General features: G+C 39.5%; 2 protein-coding genes and 1 long non-coding RNA gene across 3 annotated transcripts; 1 reads left to right on the top strand and 2 right to left on the bottom strand.

Moving 5' to 3' along the window:
- Positions 1-9,773: 9,773 nt before the first annotated feature.
- On the bottom strand, positions 9,774-12,981 carry LOC108013813 (pyridoxine/pyridoxamine 5'-phosphate oxidase). Its single transcript, XM_036819257.3, has 2 exons — positions 12,191-12,981; positions 9,774-10,032 (listed from the first exon to the last, which is right to left on the bottom strand). Exons 1-2 carry the CDS (start codon positions 12,893-12,895, stop codon positions 9,964-9,966), a joined length of 774 nt encoding a protein of 257 aa, XP_036675152.3. The 5' UTR covers positions 12,896-12,981; the 3' UTR covers positions 9,774-9,963.
- Positions 12,982-13,091: 110 nt separating this feature from the next.
- Positions 13,092-14,333, bottom strand: sgll (sugarlethal). The gene is made up of 3 exons (XM_017069575.4): positions 14,240-14,333; positions 14,118-14,180; positions 13,092-14,057 (listed from the first exon to the last, which is right to left on the bottom strand). Coding segments are annotated over exons 1-3 (744 nt in total). The 5' UTR covers positions 14,241-14,333; the 3' UTR covers positions 13,092-13,377.
- A 577-nt stretch (positions 14,334-14,910) lies between these two features.
- On the top strand, positions 14,911-19,401 carry LOC108013815 (uncharacterized). Its single transcript, XR_010654353.2, has 4 exons — positions 14,911-15,113; positions 15,884-16,340; positions 16,710-19,132; positions 19,189-19,401. It is a non-coding gene; the product is annotated as an uncharacterized lncRNA (long non-coding RNA).
- The last annotated feature ends 1,544 nt before the right edge of the window (positions 19,402-20,945 follow it).

The following is a 20,945-nucleotide window of genomic DNA, read 5'->3' as shown; positions in this document are numbered from 1 at the left end:
CACATCCATCTATCCCGCATTTCCCGGCGGGCATTACTCTTTGCGCTCGACTGCACTCGCCTATTTATTTTATTAAATTTTTACGTGCCCACACACACTCACGTGCAGTGGGCATTTTCCAGGACCCAAGGACATCCAATTAGGAGGCTGCGAGCAGTGCTTTTAATGCATTTTAAATGCGATTGGGCCCGACATGAGGAAACTAACGCTTTTACTTAAATTCAATTTGGCAACGATGCGTTGATGACATAAGCTCCCTTGACGGTAATTCATTTGCAGCTCAGGTGAAATCAATTTGCTTCTCCATCGCGTTAACACCTTTGACATCTCGGAAAAGGGGTGGGATATTGATGAACTGCATCCTGTTAATTAGTGAATTACTATACCAAAAAAAATATTTGATCTGCCTCAATGGATAAATGTAATAGTTAGGGTCAGTCAGTAACATTTGTAACGAACACACTCTATGAGCGTTGTCCACCCTAACACCTCTGTCTACGCTTTGACCGGCCTGCTCAGGGAGATGGGTGTGGGTTTGTGTTAAGATGAAACAAGAGTGTCACAGAACTAACAATAGTAGACAGAGAGACGGTAACGATAAGGATTTTTAACCCATCGGCTAAGATTCGGACGAGAGACTGTACCTATCGAAGACGGAGGCCCAGATGTTATTGGCCACCTTCTATACCCACCCTACCTGTGAAGTCTCATTAGACTCCACCCTTAAAACAACCGCTGCGCTACATCCTCTAAGGTGCCCTCAAAAGATCACAAATTAATTCATCTTAAATTTCATTTAATACGGCAAATACGATAATATGGTTCATGGTTCTTAATACTACAAATCCTAACACTAAAGCCTTAAGACTAAGCGTTCTTTACGCCAAAAGACTCTCTATATGATCGAGTGTCAGTACAAGATTATCAAATAGGAAAAAAAATGGATATTTTGTTTACGTTAAATTATTACGAAACTGATTACATATTTTATCAATATGCGGCAAGCTTATTCAAAAATTACAGGAAATCACTTAGGCGGATTACGTTAAATTATATAAGTGCGAACGATTCTTATTTAATATTTATATCAATACGCGAATGTGGAAAAATTACATGTATATGTTGGTACCAAAAGTGCGCGGGCTCAGACAAGAATGAATATATATGTAGGAATGTAAATGATTTACGGCTATGCCGTACTTACGAACTCTCCAACGAAGTCAGCAGGCCTGATGACGATCGATGTGCGCTGTAGGATAATTTAATTTAGGTGTATATATGTCATACTATGTCGTAAGCACACACGCAAGTATAAAAGCTAAATAGGAATCGTAAATTAAATTAGAAACGTGTCGTACAAATATTTTGAATAAGAAAATTAAACTACAATCGCTTTAGCGATACAAAAACGAGTTGGCAGTCCCGGCCAAAATTAACTGGAAGCAGAATTGGTACTGAAATTCCAACTGGGATGCGGCGTCCGCCTCCGCTGTCTTGCCCGAATTACGCCGAATCTGCGCCGGTGCGTTTTTCGCCCGAACTGCAACTTGATCTGACTTGTAGATCGTGGTGCGGGCTTGGCAAGGTCAAAAACTCCCGCGGGTTGTCTGCGGCGATCCTTGAAGCCGCTTATGGTTTGCCGATGATGAAATTAATCCAGGTGTGGCAAAGAAGACCGATTCCTTTCACGCGGTGTGCGGTATAAGAATCCCAAATGGCGATTATGGCCTGGCGCTGAAGAATTGTATGGTTCCGCTGATGAATCGCTGTGCGCAGAGGGAGGACTGTAAAACTTCCGTCAGTTCCGAGAATTTGCACGTGTCTCTGGTCACTGCACCAATATTGGGAGTGATAACAGGTCGTACTGCTCAACCAAAATTCCTAGAATTTCACACGCGGATGTCCGGATGCGGACGGGTTTGAAAATTATAGCACTTTTTGCAGGGAACGAACCGATCTCGGGAGAAGCTTGCGACAAAGAGGAGGAAATCATGGCGTCTAGAGTGGATGTAGGTTGCACAAAATCCCCAAAATCCATAAAAATGGTATTTTTGGTATTCTAGCGAGGATCGGATCCTTGCTACTGAAGGGTTGACTCTGGGCTATTTATGTTAATTACCATGGGTAATGTCTTAACTAGGAATGCCAACTTGGCCGAAAATTCTGACTCCCACAACCACAGTTTTGATTTTTAGTCCCTGACTAACAATTAAAACTGAAAAAGGAGTCAGGAGAAGTCAACGCTTTAAAACTTAGTGCCGCGATAAAATTCTTCGTGGCGGTGACACGCCTTACGCAAAGCTTCCAAAGAAGGGGTGTCAACATGCAGTAACTCAAGTTTCAAGTCTGACTTAAGATTGTGGTGCACTTCGCTGGCTAGCTCACTATCATGCATGGGTTCTCGGAGGGAATTAGCTATGATAAGCATTGCGTCAAGAAAGTCATTAAAACTTTCGTTTGAACCCTGCTTACGACGACGCATGGCACTTTTTATTTCACGGTCTGATCTCTGATCTGAGTATCTCTCCTTTAAGCGTCTGCATAATACATGCCAGTTCATGTCATCTACCGACCTATGAACACGCCAGTAAAAAGATAGAGCAGGACCTGCAAATAGCAAATTTGCAAACTGCGACAACAAATCGAAATTTCCGTTTAGGCTTTGTGTAGTGAGACAGTTTACACGGTATATAAAATCTTCAATTGCGATGTCGTCAGCTGACCCACTGAATTTGATTCGCCAGTTGGAAATCACATTTGAAATTCTGTCAGGACGATCCAAAGAAAGATCGCTGCGATCGCTTCGCACATCCGGAGAGTTCCTAACTCGCTGACTGTTTTGACCCTGATTGTTCTGGAAACCGACTTGTCCTGAATTGTTACGGAATTCGTGCTGCGTATTGTTATCCACAAACGTAGACCTATTCAATTGGCTAAACATCTGAGTTATTTTTTCTGTGATTGTATCTGTCATGGTTACTTGAAATGTTCTCTGGTTCTCTAACATGCTTTTTTGAAATGCTCGCATTTGATTCGCAAGACTTTGCTGATCTGGGTCTTCGGTTACATCTGAGTCAATAGTTTGCCTATTGTCTTGCTGGGGATTCAAGTTGCCATTCTGAGGGACGATAATAATGTTCTGATTATCGGCGTTACGAGACCTAGATCTGGTCATCATTCGATTTTGCATACCGGAATTCAGATTAGATACCGTCTGGGACTGAGAACATGGTTGAGAACATGTTGGACAAGTGTTGTTTTCCTGCAGCTAGTTTTGTAGACAAGCCTTATGAAAGCAATGTTTACAAGCAGTTTCAATTAAATCCAATTCGAAAACTACTGCGTTGCAGAGGGTACACGTCACTGAGTCATCATCACCTAGAAAAACTAGGTTCTCGTTGCTGTGCCTAACCGACATTTTTAAAACCTAATAAACAACCAACTAATCTCAAAAACTTAAAAAGAGAAATAGAAGATATACGATATGCGATAGAAATATACGATATGCGATAGATATGTACGATATGCGATAGAAGTATACGATAATCATTCAACAATGACAAGACGAGAAAGATCCTTGAGAAATACGGAATGCGGTAGTATCCTAAAAATACGAGGGGCTTATCCTGAGGAGTAATGTAGCAGCAGGTTGATTTTCGTTCGATAGGTACTAATTATTAACTGAAAATGTTTGCGGAATTAATTATATAAAAATAGTATTTTGAGGTCTAACCAATCAAAAGAGGGACTAGCCGAATTTTTCCAGCTAGAACAAATCTCGATTTTAATTGGATAGAAGATGTGGTTTGAAAACTGAAAACTTGGTAAAGAACCGACCTTAAATCAGAACTAAAATTCCGAAGTATCAAATAATGGAATGTTTTTAACTATAATGTCCGAGTATGACCGAACTGATAGAAAAACATGTAACAAAAGTATAACATTTCTGCTGGTATGGCTCCGAATCTATCCAGAGTACCATCAAATCCAAGTCAAAAATGAAATACTAACTGAAACTACAATTTTACAAAAATGGATGGATTGAAATATTTTCGGGAAGCTCGGCTGTCAAACGACAGATGCCTGATCAGGCATCGGGCTTGCTCCATTGTTGGGCGCCATTTAATTCTGTAACGAACACACTCTATGAGCGTTGTCCACCCTAACATCTCTGTCTACGCTTTGACCGGCCTGCTCAGGGAGATGGGTGTGGGTTTGTGTTAAGATGAAACAAGAGTGTCACAGAACTAACAATAGTAGACAGAGAGACGGTAACGATAAGGATTTTTAACCCATCGGCTAAGATTCGGACGAGAGACTGTACCTATCGAAGACGGAGGCCCAGATGTTATTGGCCACCTTCTATACCCACCCTACCTGTGAAGTCTCATTAGACTCCACCCTTAAAACAACCGCTGCGCTACATCCTCTAAGGTGCCCTCAAAAGATCACAAATTAATTCATCTTAAATTTCATTTAATACGGCAAATACGATAATATGGTTCATGGTTCTTAATACTACAAATCCTAACACTAAAGCCTTAAGACTAAGCGTTCTTTACGCCAAAAGACTCTCTATATGATCGAGTGTCAGTACAAGAATATCAAATAGGAAAAAAAATGGATATTTTGTTTACGTTAAATTATTACGAAACTGATTACATATTTTATCGATATGCGGCAAGCTTATTCAAAAATTACAGGAAATCACTTAGGCGGATTACGTTAAATTATATAAGTGCGAACGATTCTTATTTAATATTTATATCAATACGCGAATGTGGAAAAATTACATGTATATGTTGGTACCAAAAGTGCGCGGGCTCAGACAAGAATGAATATATATGTAGGAATGTAAATGATTTACGGCTATGCCGTACTTACGAACTCTCCAACGAAGTCAGCAGGCCTGATGACGATCGATGTGCGCTGTAGGATAATTTAATTTAGGTGTATATATGTCATACTATGTCGTAAGCACACACGCAAGTATAAAAGCTAAATAGGAATCGTAAATTAAATTAGAAACGTGTCGTACAAATATTTTGAATAAGAAAATTAAACTACAATCGCTTTAGCGATACAAAAACGAGTTGGCAGTCCCGGCCAAAATTAACTGGAAGCAGAATTGGAACTGAAATTCCAACTGGGATGCGGCGTCCGCCTCCGCTGTCTTGCCCGAATTACGCCGAATCGGCGCCGGTGCGTTTTTCGCCCGAACTGCAACTTGATCTGACTTGTAGATCGTGGTGCGGGCTTGGCAAGGTCAAAAACTCCCGCGGGTTGTCTGCGGCGATCCTTGAAGCCGCTTATGGTTTGCCGATGATGAAATTAATCCAGGTGTGGCAAAGAAGACCGATTCCTTTCACGCGGTGTGCGGTATAAGAATCCCAAATGGCGATTATGGCCTGGCGCTGAAGAATTGTATGGTTCCGCTGATGAATCGCTGCACGCGGCACCTGCTCCTTGCTGTGCGCAGAGGGAGGACTGTAAAAGTTCCGTCAGTTCCGAGAATTTGCACGTGTCTCTGGTCACTGCACCAATATTGGGAGTGATAACAGGTCGTACTGCTCAACCAAAATTCCTAGAATTTCACACGCGGATGTCCGGATGCGGACGGGTTTGAAAATTATAGCACTTTTTGCAGGGAACGAACCGATCTCGGGAGAAGCTTGCGACAAAGAGGAGGAAATCATGGCGTCTAGAGTGGATGTAGGTTGCACAAAATCCCCAAAATCCATAAAAATGGTATTTTTGGTATTCTAGCGAGGATCGGATCCTTGCTACTGAAGGGTTGACTCTGGGCTATTTATGTTAATTACCATGGGTAATGTCTTAACTAGGAATGCCAACTTGGCCGAAAATTCTGACTCCCACAACCACAGTTTTGATTTTTAGTCCCTGACTAACAATTAAAACTGAAAAAGGAGTCAGGAGAAGTCAACGCTTTAAAACTTAGTGCCGCGATAAAATTCTTCGTGGCGGTGACACGCCTTACGCAAAGCTTCCAAAGAAGGGGTGTCAACATGCAGTAACTCAAGTTTCAAGTCTGACTTAAGATTGTGGTGCACTTCGCTGGCTAGCTCACTATCATGCATGGGTTCTCGGAGGGAATTAGCTATGATAAGCATTGCGTCAAGAAAGTCATTAAAACTTTCGTTTGAACCCTGCTTACGACGACGCATGGCACTTTTTATTTCACGGTCTGATCTCTGATCTGAGTATCTCTCCTTTAAGCGTCTGCATAATACATGCCAGTTCATGTCATCTACCGACCTATGAACACGCCAGTAAAAAGATAGAGCAGGACCTGCAAATAGCAAATTTGCAAACTGCGACAACAAATCGAAATTTCCGTTTAGGCTTTGTGTAGTGAGACAGTTTACACGGTATATAAAATCTTCAATTGCGATGTCGTCAGCTGACCCACTGAATTTGATTCGCCAGTTGGAAATCACATTTGAAATTCTGTCAGGACGATCCAAAGAAAGATCGCTGCGATCGCTTCGCACATCCGGAGAGTTCCTAACTCGCTGACTGTTTTGACCCTGATTGTTCTGGAAACCGACTTGTCCTGAATTGTTACGGAATTCGTGCTGCGTATTGTTATCCACAAACGTAGACCTATTCAATTGGCTAAACATCTGAGTCATTTTTTCTGTGATTGTATCTGTCATGGTTACTTGAAATGTTCTCTGGTTCTCTAACATGCTTTTTTGAAATGCTCGCATTTGATTCGCAAGACTTTGCTGATCTGGGTCTTCGGTTACATCTGAGTCAATAGTTTGCCTATTGTCTTGCTGGGGATTCAAGTTGCCATTCTGAGGGACGATAATAATGTTCTGATTATCGGCGTTACGAGACCTAGATCTGGTCATCATTCGATTTTGCATACCGGAATTCAGATTAGATACCGTCTGGGACTGAGAACATGGTTGAGAACATGTTGGACAAGTGTTGTTTTCCTGCAGCCAGTTTTGTAGACAAGCCTTATGAAAGCAATGTTTACAAGCAGTTTCAATTAAATCCAATTCGAAAACTACTGCGTTGCAGAGGGTACACGTCACTGAGTCATCATCACCTAGAAAAACTAGGTTCTCGTTGCTGTGCCTAACCGACATTTTTAAAACCTAATAAACAACCAACTAATCTCAAAAACTTAAAAAGAGAAATAGAAGATATACGATATGCGATAGAAATATACGATATGCGATAGATATGTACGATATGCGATAGAAGTATACGATAATCATTCAACAATGACAAGACGAGAAAGATCCTTGAGAAATACGGAATGCGGTAGTATCCTAAAAATACGAGGGGCTTATCCTGAGGAGTAATGTAGCAGCAGGTTGATTTTCGTTCGATAGGTACTAATTATTAACTGAAAATGTTTGCGGAATTAATTATATAAAAATAGTATTTTGAGGTCTAACCAATCAAAAGAGGGACTAGCCGAATTTTTCCAGCTAGAACAAATCTCGATTTTAATTGGATAGAAGATGTGGTTTGAAAACTGAAAACTTGGTAAAGAACCGACCTTAAATCAGAACTAAAATTCCGAAGTATCAAATAATCAAAATGGAATGTTTTTAACTATAATGTCCGAGTATGACCGAACTGATAGAAAAACATGTAACAAAAGTATAACATTTCTGCTGGTATGGCTCCGAATCTATCCAGAGTACCATCAAATCCAAGTCAAAAATGAAATACTAACTGAAACTACAATTTTACAAAAATGGATGGATTGAAATATTTTCGGGAAGCTCGGCTGTCAAACGACAGATGCCTGATCAGGCATCGGGCTTGCTCCATTGTTGGGCGCCATTTAATTCTGTAACGAACACACTCTATGAGCGTTGTCCACCCTAACATCTCTGTCTACGCTTTGACCGGCCTGCTCAGGGAGATGGGTGTGGGTTTGTGTTAAGATGAAACACACAGAACTAACAATAGTAGACAGAGAGACGGTAACGATAAGGATTTTTAACCCATCGGCTAAGATTCGGACGAGAGACTGTACCTATCGAAGACGGAGGCCCAGATGTTATTGGCCACCTTCTATACCCACCCTACCTGTGAAGTCTCATTAGACTCCACCCTTAAAACAACCGCTGCGCTACATCCTCTAAGGTGCCCTCAAAAGATCACAAATTAATTCATCTTAAATTTCATTTAATACGGCAAATACGATAATATGGTTCATGGTTCTTAATACTACAAATCCTAACACTAAAGCCTTAAGACTAAGCGTTCTTTACGCCAAAAGACTCTCTATATGATCGAGTGTCAGTACAAGATTATCAAATAGGAAAAAAAATGGATATTTTGTTTACGTTAAATTATTACGAAACTGATTACATATTTTATCGATATGCGGCAAGCTTATTCAAAAATTACAGGAAATCACTTAGGCGGATTACGTTAAATTATATAAGTGCGAACGATTCTTATTTAATATTTATATCAATACGCGAATGTGGAAAAATTACATGTATATGTTGGTACCAAAAGTGCGCGGGCTCAGACAAGAATGAATATATATGTAGGAATGTAAATGATTTACGGCTATGCCGTACTTACGAACTCTCCAACGAAGTCAGCAGGCCTGATGACGATCGATGTGCGCTGTAGGATAATTTAATTTAGGTGTATATATGTCATACTATGTCGTAAGCACACACGCAAGTATAAAAGCTAAATAGGAATCGTAAATTAAATTAGAAACGTGTCGTACAAATATTTTGAATAAGAAAATTAAACTACAATCGCTTTAGCGATACAAAAACGAGTTGGCAGTCCCGGCCAAAATTAACTGGAAGCAGAATTGGAACTGAAATTCCAACTGGGATGCGGCGTCCGCCTCCGCTGTCTTGCCCGAATTACGCCGAATCGGCGCCGGTGCGTTTTTCGCCCGAACTGCAACTTGATCTGACTTGTAGATCGTGGTGCGGGCTTGGCAAGGTCAAAAACTCCCGCGGGTTGTCTGCGGCGATCCTTGAAGCCGCTTATGGTTTGCCGATGATGAAATTAATCCAGGTGTGGCAAAGAAGACCGATTCCTTTCACGCGGTGTGCGGTATAAGAATCCCAAATGGCGATTATGGCCTGGCGCTGAAGAATTGTATGGTTCCGCTGATGAATCGCTGCACGCGGCACCTGCTCCTTGCTGTGCGCAGAGGGAGGACTGTAAAACTTCCGTCAGTTCCGAGAATTTGCACGTGTCTCTGGTCACTGCACCAATATTGGGAGTGATAACAGGTCGTACTGCTCAACCAAAATTCCTAGAATTTCACACGCGGATGTCCGGATGCGGACGGGTTTGAAAATTATAGCACTTTTTGCAGGGAACGAACCGATCTCGGGAGAAGCTTGCGACAAAGAGGAGGAAATCATGGCGTCTAGAGTGGATGTAGGTTGCACAAAATCCCCAAAATCCATAAAAATGGTATTTTTGGTATTCTAGCGAGGATCGGATCCTTGCTACTGAAGGGTTGACTCTGGGCTATTTATGTTAATTACCATGGGTAATGTCTTAACTAGGAATGCCAACTTGGCCGAAAATTCTGACTCCCACACATTACAATTCATAAATATGTAGCATACATTTTAGAGTGGGCATTTCTCAAACCTAGGTCAATTTGTATACACACACTAAATAATTGTGCTAAATATGTTTTTGTTTTTTACATTTCATTTTTATGGAACCCTATTCATATTATATATTATTATATTCATGTAATTAAAGTATTAACACTTTTAATTTTATTGATTACCATATTTTCTGTAATTGAAGTTCATGGAAGCGGTACAGATTTAACAATTAATTTAATTGACTTCAAATTTGTTGAGGAATGGAACGGAGCGCTTAACGGGATGGCCTTGAATATGATTAAGGGACTACACGGTGATAATATCGAGAGAAAATTAAAGCCGGACTAGATCGTAAGGAATCGACATGCTAATTTTCCTCACACGAATCATAGACCCAATCCTGTCTCTCTGCTTGAATGTTACCAACTCTTGTTCCCTGCAAAAAATTAGAAAAATAAATTTAATTGAATGGAAGCCATAACAGAACCTTGCAATTTAGTTCTCAGAATATTCAATTTCGAGCTTCGAATGAAACTTCATATATCACACCGCTCAATAAGTTCCCGGCCTAACAAGGAAAAACACTTTTTTTTTTTTTGAAAGTTTTGTTTTATACATCAATATAGTTTGCATCTACGGCTATACACTCAGTCCAGCGCTTCTCCAACCTTTCTATGCCATTTTTGTAGAAAGATGAACTTTTACCCTCAAAATAGGTCTCAGTATCGACAATCACCTCTTCATTTGATCGATATCTCTTGCCTTGGAGGTGCTTTTTGAGATCTGAAAAAAGCCAGTAGTCACTGGGGGCCATATCTGGAGAATAAGGTGGGTGCGGCAGAAGTTCGAACCTCAATTCACTCAATTTCACCATTGTTGCCATAGACTTGTGGCATGGTGCATTATCCTGGTGAAACAGTGGTTTCTTCTTGGCCATATGTGGACGTTTTTCCTTGATAATGCGATCCAATCGATCCAGCAGCTTTATATAATATTCGCTGTTTATTGTTTTACCTTTTTCCAGGTAGTCTATAAATAAAATCCCATGTGCATCTTAAAATACAGAAGCCATAACCTTACCCGCCGATATTTGTGTTTTGGGACGCTTCGGACGGCTTTCACCGGCTAACACCCACTCAGAAGACTGACGACTGGATTCTGGAGTATAGTGGTGTATCCAGGTTTCATCCATGGTTACGTAACGGCGAAAAAAATCGGTCCTATTGCGCTTCAACATGCTTAAACACGTCTCGGAAGCATCGATGCGTTGTTGCTTTTGGTCCGGTGTTAGCAATCGCGGCACCCACTTCGAGCAGAGCTTTCTCATGTCCAAATGTTCATGTAATATCGTAAACACACTGCCTTCCGATATCTTTGAGGCATCAGCTATCTCCTTTAATTTCAATTAGCGATCGGCCAATACCATTTTTCGGATTTTTGCCACATTTTCTGGCGTAACTGCTGTTTTTGGGCGACCACTGCGTTCAGCGTCTTTGGTGTCCACACGACCACGTTTAAATTCATTGTACCAATCTTTGATGGTTGATTTTCCCGGAGAAGAATCTGGGTAATGTTTATCAAGCCAAGCTTTTGCTTCTACTGTATTTTTTCCTATAAAAAAACAGTGCTTAATCAGGACACGAAACTCCTTTTTTTCCATATTGTAGAAAAACCCAAAGGTTGTATTACTTAAAAATTTGTAACTTAAAAGCACGTGGTCACAGAGTTGTATAATTTTTACACAGAGCTTATGATAATCGACACTTTCAATAAAAAATATCTATATTTGCTTACTACTGCTCCTTATATGTCGGGCCGCGAACTAATTGAGCGATGCGATATACAATACAGCATTAAAGTTGTATTTGTTTTAAAGTCTTTACAGATAGGCCACTTGAAATAGTGGACTGAAACAAACTGTTTAAAACTATTATTTTAAAGCAGCGGTCGGCAATCATTAAGATGACATTTTGATTCTTAATTGTGTGAGTAATTTGCACGGGGCAGCTCATAGATTTGTGTGTGTCAACCGCTGTGCGCTGCACAATGCGCAATGGCTGAGGACACCGACCGTTACTTTAAAGAATTTAATCACGTGAAATAAGAAAAATGCATCAGCTGCCACTTGAAGATATAAAATTTGATTGTTAGTTTTATTAAAATTTTTTTTTTAAATTTATAAAAGATCTGAATTTTTTTGTGGTTGTGCATAGGACAGCTATTTTAAACAATCTTTCAATTATAAATATAGCAAATCGTAAGCAAAAATTATGTTGGGAGTTATTTTTAATGCAAATTTTATAATTTTCCGTTCATTCCTATTGGAGCTATTGAATCGCCTGACTAGGCCGGAACTGACTTTAATACTACCTACAATAGAAAGAAAATGGGAAGGGAGGGGAAAGTATCCTGCAGAAGAATTTAGAACTGAGAGACTAGCTTGTGTAGAAAAAAAAGTCACGGGTATATCGATTCGGCTGTTGATGCTGATAAAAAATATGCATATATCCTTCATAGTGTCGGTAACCTCTACATCATTTGGTTGCAAACTTCTGACTGCAATTATAATACCATCTGCAAGTGTAAATACTTACCCTGGGCATTTCAAGGCAGCGACGGAATCGCACCCGAGTCCTCCCGGCCTTTTGTCCGCTAAGCATGCCGAATTCGAAGAGACTGGGCGTCAGGAGGTATCCTCCCCAATTCGGTGGCATTTGGATCTCCTCCGGATGCTTGCCTAGCCAGGTGTTTAGGCGCTGTACGATCCGCGCAAATAATCCTGACCGGGACTGCCAGTCGGCCGCCGCATATCGTGGTCCGTGGGTGATGCACATCTGTACGTGACGCGGGTACCGGCGGAACTGATCCAGAGCCTGCTCCTCGGTCAGCTGGTGGGCGGATCCTGCAATCCGGACACTGCGCATGAGGGGCGCCCAGTTGAAGTGCAGCGATACGTGCGGGTTGGCGCTTATCTCGCCCGCCTGCCGACTGCCCAGGGTCGTGAAGAAGGTGATTCCGTTGGCGCTCACCTCCTCGATGCTGGTCAAACGGGTCACAGGCTCGCCGGACTTGTCCACAGTGGCCATGCAGGCAAGTCGCGGTCGCACTTGAGGCGCCTCTCTCTGGGCGGCTATCAACCAGTTCTGGAAGATCACGTATGGCTCGTCGTAGATGCGCTGCTCCTCGCTGGCTACGTGGTTCACCTGGTGGGAAACATGGCTCACGTGCAGCCGAAAGCGGCTTATAGATCCTGCCGACCAAAGCGTGCTCCAAACCTTTTGTACTAAAACGGACGACATAGCGTTATGGTGCCTTACAATTTGTTATTCAATTTATAATGTATTCGGAATTGACAATATATTAACTTCCTACTAGTTTCATTTTGTACTTTTGTAAAACAAGAAAATCTTCACAATATTCATAAAGTGGAAAGAAAATATAAAACAATCTCAATCATAGAATTACACCTGCAATTGTCATACAAATCTGGTCTAATTCGAAGTAAAACATTTTTATTATTCCTGTCAATGGATAAATTGGAGGTACATAATATGTCTTAGCCATTTTCCTTCATTAAACGACATTACATAATTAAATTATTTGTGGAAATGAGAAAGACTGAATATTAGTTTGATTACTTAAGTTCATATATCCACCAAAAACTTGTGGTTTAAGTTTTATTCACAAATAAATTTTAACATATCTCCAATTCCCTACACATATTAACTACGTTTGGAAGACATTCTCAATGCATCTGCTGCTGATCTTCAGTTCTCTGTGCTTAGGGAGCCAGCCGCTCGTAGACCCAGCCTTCCTCTCCCTTGTGGACCAGTTTTCCGTCGACCTCGGATTCCACTCCAGCACCTCGTCTGAAGCGGATGCGGTCGTGGAGGCGATCGGTCTGACCCTGCCAGAATTCAATGAGGTCGGGACGCACCAGATAGCCGCCCCAGTTTGGCAGTGGAACCTCTCCATCGGGACCCAGTTGCGCCTTGATCCCCGCCTCTACCTCGTCCAAGTAGCTCCGCGATGGGATTCGCTGGCTTTGCGGGCTGGCAGCGGCTCCAATTTGACTGGCCCTGGGTCGCTGGTGAAAGTACTTGAGGGAGTCCTCCGGCGAGATCTTCTCGGCCACGCCCTCGATGCGGACACTTCGTCGCAAAGGCAGCCAGTAGAAGGATATGGCCACATTCGGATTGGACTTGATCTCGTCGGCCTTGCGACTTCCGTAGTTGGTAAAGAAGGTGAATCCCTCGGCGGTGGCTTCCTTGACCAGCACATAGCGATTGGAGGGCTTGCCTTCAGCGCTCACGGTGGCCAAGGCGGCGGCATTGGGCTCCAGAATCTCCGGTGTTTTTAGGGCCAACTCCAACCAATCACGGAACACGCAGAACGGATTCTTCACCTTGATATTGTCCTCCAGAAAGGCGTCCTTGCGTTCATGGTACTTTAGGCGAAGGGCTAGTATGAGACATTCATGGATGATTATCAAAATCCATTTAAATCAATGAAAATATTCACCAGACAGCGGCACCGCCTCCGAAGTTCCTTGGCTCATCCTGCGAATTGTCTGCAGAAACTTCACTGTTTTGTGGGGTGTATCTACTGATTAGTTGCACCTGCACTGGTCACAAAACACGTACTTATTGAAGGTCAGTTTGGAGCTTATCTGCTGCTGAAATCGTTATCTAGCGCCGGCAATTCAGAAAATTCTGTGGGAATAACATTCGCAAAAACAGCTGTTTGGAGACAGTAATGCCAACTTTTGGCTAGAAAAAATATCCAAACGCAGCAATAGCTAAAGAAACATGGATTTGACATTAATTATGTCACTTATTTACTAGAAGCGTTGTGTAGTAAAAAAGTTATAAGCTTTCGGTATAAAATCAGGGGAAAGAAGCTAAATAAAAATCCAAAAAATTACCTTTCTTGAAAAAACTTGAATTGGCGGAAAAAGGTTTATTTCGCATCACTTCTTGGAACTAGTTTATTTTTCGATGCGCAGCGCCAAATACTAAAGTATAGTATATAGATACTCAACGCAACGGGTATAATTTAATATTAAGGATACTAGCCATAGGTCGGCCATTGCCTGACAAAGTGATAGCCCCCGCTCTCGTTGAAAAGACTGTTATAAGACATCTTTTTTTGGAGCCAAAATGCATCTTCTCAAAGAAAGCCCATCACGCCATGTACAGAAATTACCTAAATTTAAAGAAAATACTGAATTAAAAAAGTCACTTTTAGTATATAAATCCCCATCGCCCGACCCCAGCTATCGATCCTCGGGATTGTGGCACTTCCATCACAAACGTAAACATAAACAAACAAACGCAAAATAAGATCGCAACTTGAACTTCACAAAAGTGGCAGCAAATTGAAATATTGTTGTATTCGGTGGAATTTCTACGCATATTTTCTTTTAGCAATTTTCATGAGACCATAAAACGCGGGTGTATAAAAAAAATCATTGCAAAAGGATATTCAAACAGACAAAAGACTATTATGCATTTTAAAGTGAGTAGAATCGGACTGACGGAGGGACATGCCTAGTTTAGTGATGCTGATCAATAATAAATATACTTCTACAATTTATGAAGTCGCAAATTTTGTAAACTTCTGACCAAATTAAGAATACCCTCTGCAAGAGTATAATAAGTTATAACTTCTTGGAAAAAGCTTTAGAATTCGGCGGGTCTTAAGACTCACCGCTAACCAAAAAACAGCTTGGTTTAATTAAAAAGTTTTAAATTTTAGTGCTTAAAGAGTGAAATTTTACTAATTTTTTAAAGGTATTTTGTTTGACTCATAAACACACATATTTTCCACAAAGCATGAAATTTGGCTATCAGTCAGTTTGTATAATGTATTTATTTATATACATACTTATTTTTTTCTTAGAAAAAGCGCCGCCGAGCTTACTGAGCTCAGATTTTAAGTCGGAAACAAACAATTACAAATAAGAAAACATAATTTTTAAATTATTGAATAAATATAACTAAATAATTTTTTTTTAAATTTTAACATGTAGTAGTTTTACATCCGTTTTGTGGAAGTTTTATTGTATCTAAATGCATAGTTTTCAGATGTACTTTACTTTCCTTTTAGAAACTCAGCTTTCTATGGAGAGCGCGGTTATACACAAGTTTGTAATTAGTTTATATTTAATAGTAAAATTATAATTTAAAAATTTATGATGTAGTTCAATAGAACGGTTTCCATTTGATATGCCCTTATCAAAAAAGCAAATATTATGCTCAACTAAATACTTTTATATTTTCATTTAGCATTCGCTGGTCTCAAAAAACTCGATTTAATCATTGGTGATTAATTAAAAACGCTACGGAATGGACGAAAACGGAGAACTAATTCTAAACCTCGACTGCCTTTTGGAGATTATGAAATGCATAATAACTGAATGCAACTTAAAAGATCAAGATGTCGAGGAGCCCGCTTCGAGATATAATGATTTAATCAACTTTGTTCTGGCCCATGAATGTTTTTTCGAATTGCTTGCGGTCCATTACAAACGTTTGTATGAAGAACTGGAGTTGGCTATGGCATGCAGAATCACAAAGCTGCTGATAGATCTGCGCATCAAAAAACCGTCTTGCAAAGAAAATAAATGTTTCTGGGAATCTTGTCTACAATCAATCAGAGAAAAAAGTCCCTTCAACGTTGAACTTTCTGTTGACAAGCATAACAACGAAAAGGATCACGCACATGTAAACATAAATATAACAGGTAAGTCCTGATCTCATTTTAGAGTATTTTGAAGAGAATTGTAAAAGCAAAAAAGTCGGGACTAAGAACACCGATTCAAGGGACTCCTGCGCAGGTAATGTTCGTTTCAATCGAGTGTCTCGCCCATAATGCCACATCTTTTAAAGTTCCTGTAATTTTATTTTGAAGTCGGAAAACTATGTAACAGGTATCTGATAGTCTAGACGTTCGAAGATAGCGTTAAATATTTATTTCGGTTTCTAAACTTCAACTCTTTAGGGCAAATTATAATTTGACTAGTATGAACCTTTGGCAAAGAATGCTCTGGATTTAAAATATATATTTTAAATAATTAATTATTTGTATATTATTCGTTTTTCTGTTTCAAAGGCATCTCATCGAATTTTACAAGCGCCGAAATGGTAAAGTTAGACGGTAACATTCCTGCAGACGCGTTTTCTGACATCTGTATCCTGAACCCAAATATGAGAAAGTTGGTTTTCGAAGGCAACCTAATCGATGGAAGTGTTTCCAATATAGCCGCGCATTGCGAAAATCTTGAAGAACTAAAAATAAAGTTCGACCCGGAATACGTGACTGCCCAGTATACACAGTTAGCACAACTGCCCAATTTAAAAAACTTTACCATCACTGGAATCCAAGACAGCGGTTCGCAGATGCAATTCTTTAAAGGTTTAACAAAATGGCACAGACCTAGAAGTCTGCAACCATTGATACTGACCATTGAAGATTATCCAAGCAAAAGCAAACATAAAAGTCAGTGGGTTACTTTTGCTGCCTTGGAATCATTACAATATTTTGAAAAATATTTTTCCTATTATGCTGATGAATTTATAAAAATTGAATACGATTTAAGTAAAATGTCAAGAGACGACAGTTTAATAGAGGAATCTCTCATAACTATACCTGAGGTTCAAGACGTCAAAATAGTGTTTGACAGATATAAGGAAGAACTGGAGCTAAAGATACATTATGAATCCGACATTAGTGAATTGGGTTCTTTATCAAAGCTACCTAATCTAAATCGCCTGGTCATTCGCAATAGATGTACTGATTCTAGTCATCCCGAATCAATTGCAAAATTCCTTCGGTCAATGGTTCCTAAGGGGTCGTTTTCTTTGAAGTCCTGCAAAATTCACTATGGTTCAATAGGTCAATTAGAGACGAAGGAACTAGCCAAAATAGAGTCAATTCGGTTTCTGGGGTGCCATGTCTGGAATTGGAACTCAATTATGTTTTTAAATGAATTACCCAACCTACAACACTTGGTGATTAATGTTCGCGATTCTATTGATTCTTTTAACTCAAAATTAGTTTTTGATCTACTAACTGCTTGTCAGGTGCAAGCTACTATAATGTGCAACCGATTTTGTATTACCTTACAAAGGGATGAACTAACTATTGAAATGAAAGAAGATTGCCAGGCCAACATTTTGAGTTCCCTGGCTCAACTTAATAACGTTAACACCCTTCAGATCTCAGGGAATTTGGGTCCCGAAACCCTTAATTCGTTTTTCGAAGCCTTTGCCACCAACAATTCAAGTACACTCCAAGTATTGGATATTAATTTATATTATAGGATGCCCAGCTTTAAAGACATTTCCAAAGTTGCAGAAATTAAAAGCATTAGAAAACTTAAATGCTCTCTTCGCGACACTACTGGTATTGAGAAATTGGCCGAACTGAATAATCTCGAGGAGTTACAAATTTCAGGACGGGACCTTGTCCCTCTTTTTACAAAAATGGCTGAAAAGAATAACACTCGGTGCATTTCTTGTGAACATCTGAATCCCAAAATTGTCTCGCAGGTTTCCCGAATAAGGTCATTAAGAAAACTGGTGTGCCTATCCTCCGGTATTTTAAACTTACAGTCCTTTACAGAGCTCGCTAATACGTGTATTGAAGAAATAATTTTTGACTCACCGAGGCTCTCTCTACAAGAATTTCTTTATGCATTTTCTTCAAATAGTAATACTAGTCTTCAGCACCTTCAAGTGCACAAATTCAACATCTCACGAACAGCTAATACTATGGAACTAAAATGTCTCAAAAGTCTACGTGTCAAGTATTTTAATTTGGTGTGTGCGCCAATGTTAAATCAATTTCCAAACTTGCAGAACCTAGCCATCGATAGCTTTTATGATGATGAATTAAATATTTGTATAAACATATTGAATACTGTTACACTAAAATCCCTGCCTTCGACTCTTAAGAAATTGGAATTAAACTTCCCTATTGGCTTTAATGAATGCAATTATTTTGTAGAACTTGAAAAATTGGAGTCCTTAAAATGCTATTTGCGCGATGAGCCGGGCGTAGAAGTTTTGGCAAATATAAAAAACCTACAAGAATTAATTATTAATGGTGCCATAGGATCTCTGACTGAACTTTTCCGAGCTTTTGCTCTCAAAAGTGAGTCAAAGTTACAAGAACTACATGCATTAACAAATTTATGTTGTGATGATATCCGTGAAATATGGCGAATTAAGTCATTAAAAAAACTAAATATGTTGTACGAAAGAGTATGCAATAACTTCAATGACCTAGACCAACTACTTGAACTTCAATCACTCCGTATAGTTCGTCCTTTTTGGGAGAGGGTACATATTGAAAGCGTGTTTCCGATTTTCAAATCGTGTCAAAACCTCCAGTGCGCCACATTCGAAGGAGACGGAGTGGCTACAAACCTTGCGAGCAACATTTACAAAATTGTAAGAACCTCAAGAGATCCTTTACTACAGGAGCCGTTACAACTTTTTATAATTGAACATTCCCCTTTCCCGAATTTTCATGTAAGTAGTAATGATAATAAATCAGCCCACGGCCATTTTCAATTTGTTTTTTGTAGGTGGACGATATTGATGAGGCTTACTTAAAGGTCTTCTACTCCTACTACATCCTCGACTCGGGCCGTTGTGTAGAATTTCTTTCTGAAAGACCACTTTCTGAAAACTCTCAATCATTCAGTTATTCCGACGAAAAGGAATAACTGAATTATACGGGAATCAACTATTTTCATTAACATTTGGTGTAAATTACACATTAAACACTAATTCAAATATTTTATTGTGTTATTATACCTGTTACTCGTTGACTAAAAGGATAGTACTCGTACAAAGGACAAATATTTTTGGTCAGGATCCCAAGTCGAGTTGATGTCCTGAAATATTAGAAATTTTTATTTAGAAATTTAATATGCACATTCAAAAGCCTTTGATTCTGCGCAAGTTTATTATTCCAGTAAATTCCTATAAAATAATTGGCGGTGCGACACACATGACAAGCGTTTTGAAATAATTTTTGAAATTTAGTTTTAGACGTCTAAAAGTGTGCTGTTATATATATTAAATTCCTTAGATCAATGAAATAATTTAGCAAAGCGACTATCCTGCATTCACTTCATACTTTTGGGCACATAAAGTTACATTTAAAAGTGATTTCAAAACCCTAGTGATTTGTAAAATCAACGTTTTGATTTTTCGTTCAGCATTGAGTGTATGCGTGAACATTTCAATAGGTGTACCGAGCGAGGTTCAACACAGTGTGCGAGATCAAAACAAATGATACCGCATAAAAGATACAAATATCAAACGGCTTTGGTTAAAAGAGAGTTCGGACACCTTAACGGTTTTCTCAATTTTCAAATAGTTATTTATCGATAAATGTTAAGATAACACTTTCTAACAGCGGCAGAGAATTTTTCTCTGTTAGAAAGTGTTACATTTTAACATTTCTGTTAGAAAATATGCTTTTTTTGGTAGAGCTGCCATACCTACAAAAATTGAACAAAAATACTAAAAATTGAGTATTTTGTTTGAGGAAATCTACGGTAGAGGGCGCTAATATGACTTACATTTAATTTTACCGCCAGGTGGCTCCACATAAGGTTGTCCGATATTGTTAAAAGGTGTCGCCACTGATGACTGAACCATTTTCCCGGCAGGTGCCGCCACTGACTCGCAAAATGTAATGTCAAAAAGTACGCGCTTAATTATTTCTTCTACGCCCGCTGATTTGACGGGAAATAGACAGGACCCAAACCATATTTTAAAATTTCTCAGAAACTAAAATTCGGTTATGCCAAACGAAGAGAAAGACGAAGTTGGTGCTACCAGATCAGAAAAAATATGACTCATGTTGATGAAGAGGAAGAACACATGGCTCCTTGATTCAAAAATATTTCATTTTTTTTAGCATGTAAATGATTTTAAAATTAACATCTCCGGCAGCAATTTCTTCATAAGCACTTTGAGTTTTATTTCTGAATGCTATCATACAGTTTTGCCTTTATTTTTATGTTGGAGCGTTATTTTTGAGTCGCAACGGACTAAAGGAGACGCTAAATATTATTAATTTAAATTTCAATATTACTGAATATTTGTAAATTGGAATAACAAATTGTTATTGCCTTGTAAACTCTGCTACTGTGAAAAAGAATCCAGTGAAATGCGAAAAATGTTTGTTTATTATTGTTATTGAATGTATTGTGAGTTTATTGAATTCGCCGCCAAAGTAATTGCTCTTTTAGTCCTAAGCCAAATGTCCTTTAAGAGAGAACAGAGAGAGAAGTAGCCTGCTGAATTCGCCGCACTCTACTCACTTTTT

The sequence above is a fragment of the Drosophila suzukii genome, chromosome 3, assembly GCF_043229965.1.
Source record: "Drosophila suzukii chromosome 3, CBGP_Dsuzu_IsoJpt1.0, whole genome shotgun sequence".
Classification (NCBI taxonomy): domain Eukaryota; kingdom Metazoa; phylum Arthropoda; class Insecta; order Diptera; family Drosophilidae; genus Drosophila; species Drosophila suzukii.
The sequence above is the reverse complement of the archived record's forward strand: the minus strand, read 5'-3'. Positions and strand labels throughout refer to the sequence as shown.

What these genes read in the sequence shown, in the direction of transcription:
- sgll (XM_017069575.4), bottom strand. An exon ending in GGAGGCGGTGCCGCTGTCTG is followed by an intron (nt 14,058 to 14,117) that starts GTGAATATTTTC and finishes GTCTCATACTAG; the next exon opens with CCCTTCGCCTAAAGTACCAT.
- LOC108013813 (XM_036819257.3), bottom strand. Translation starts at nt 12,895, where the DNA reads ATGTCGTCCGTTTTAGTACAAAAGGTTTGGAGCACGCTTTGGTCGGCA. An exon ending in GCTGCCTTGAAATGCCCAGG is followed by an intron (nt 10,033 to 12,190) that starts GTAAGTATTTAC and finishes AATTTTTTGCAG; the next exon opens with GGAACAAGAGTTGGTAACAT.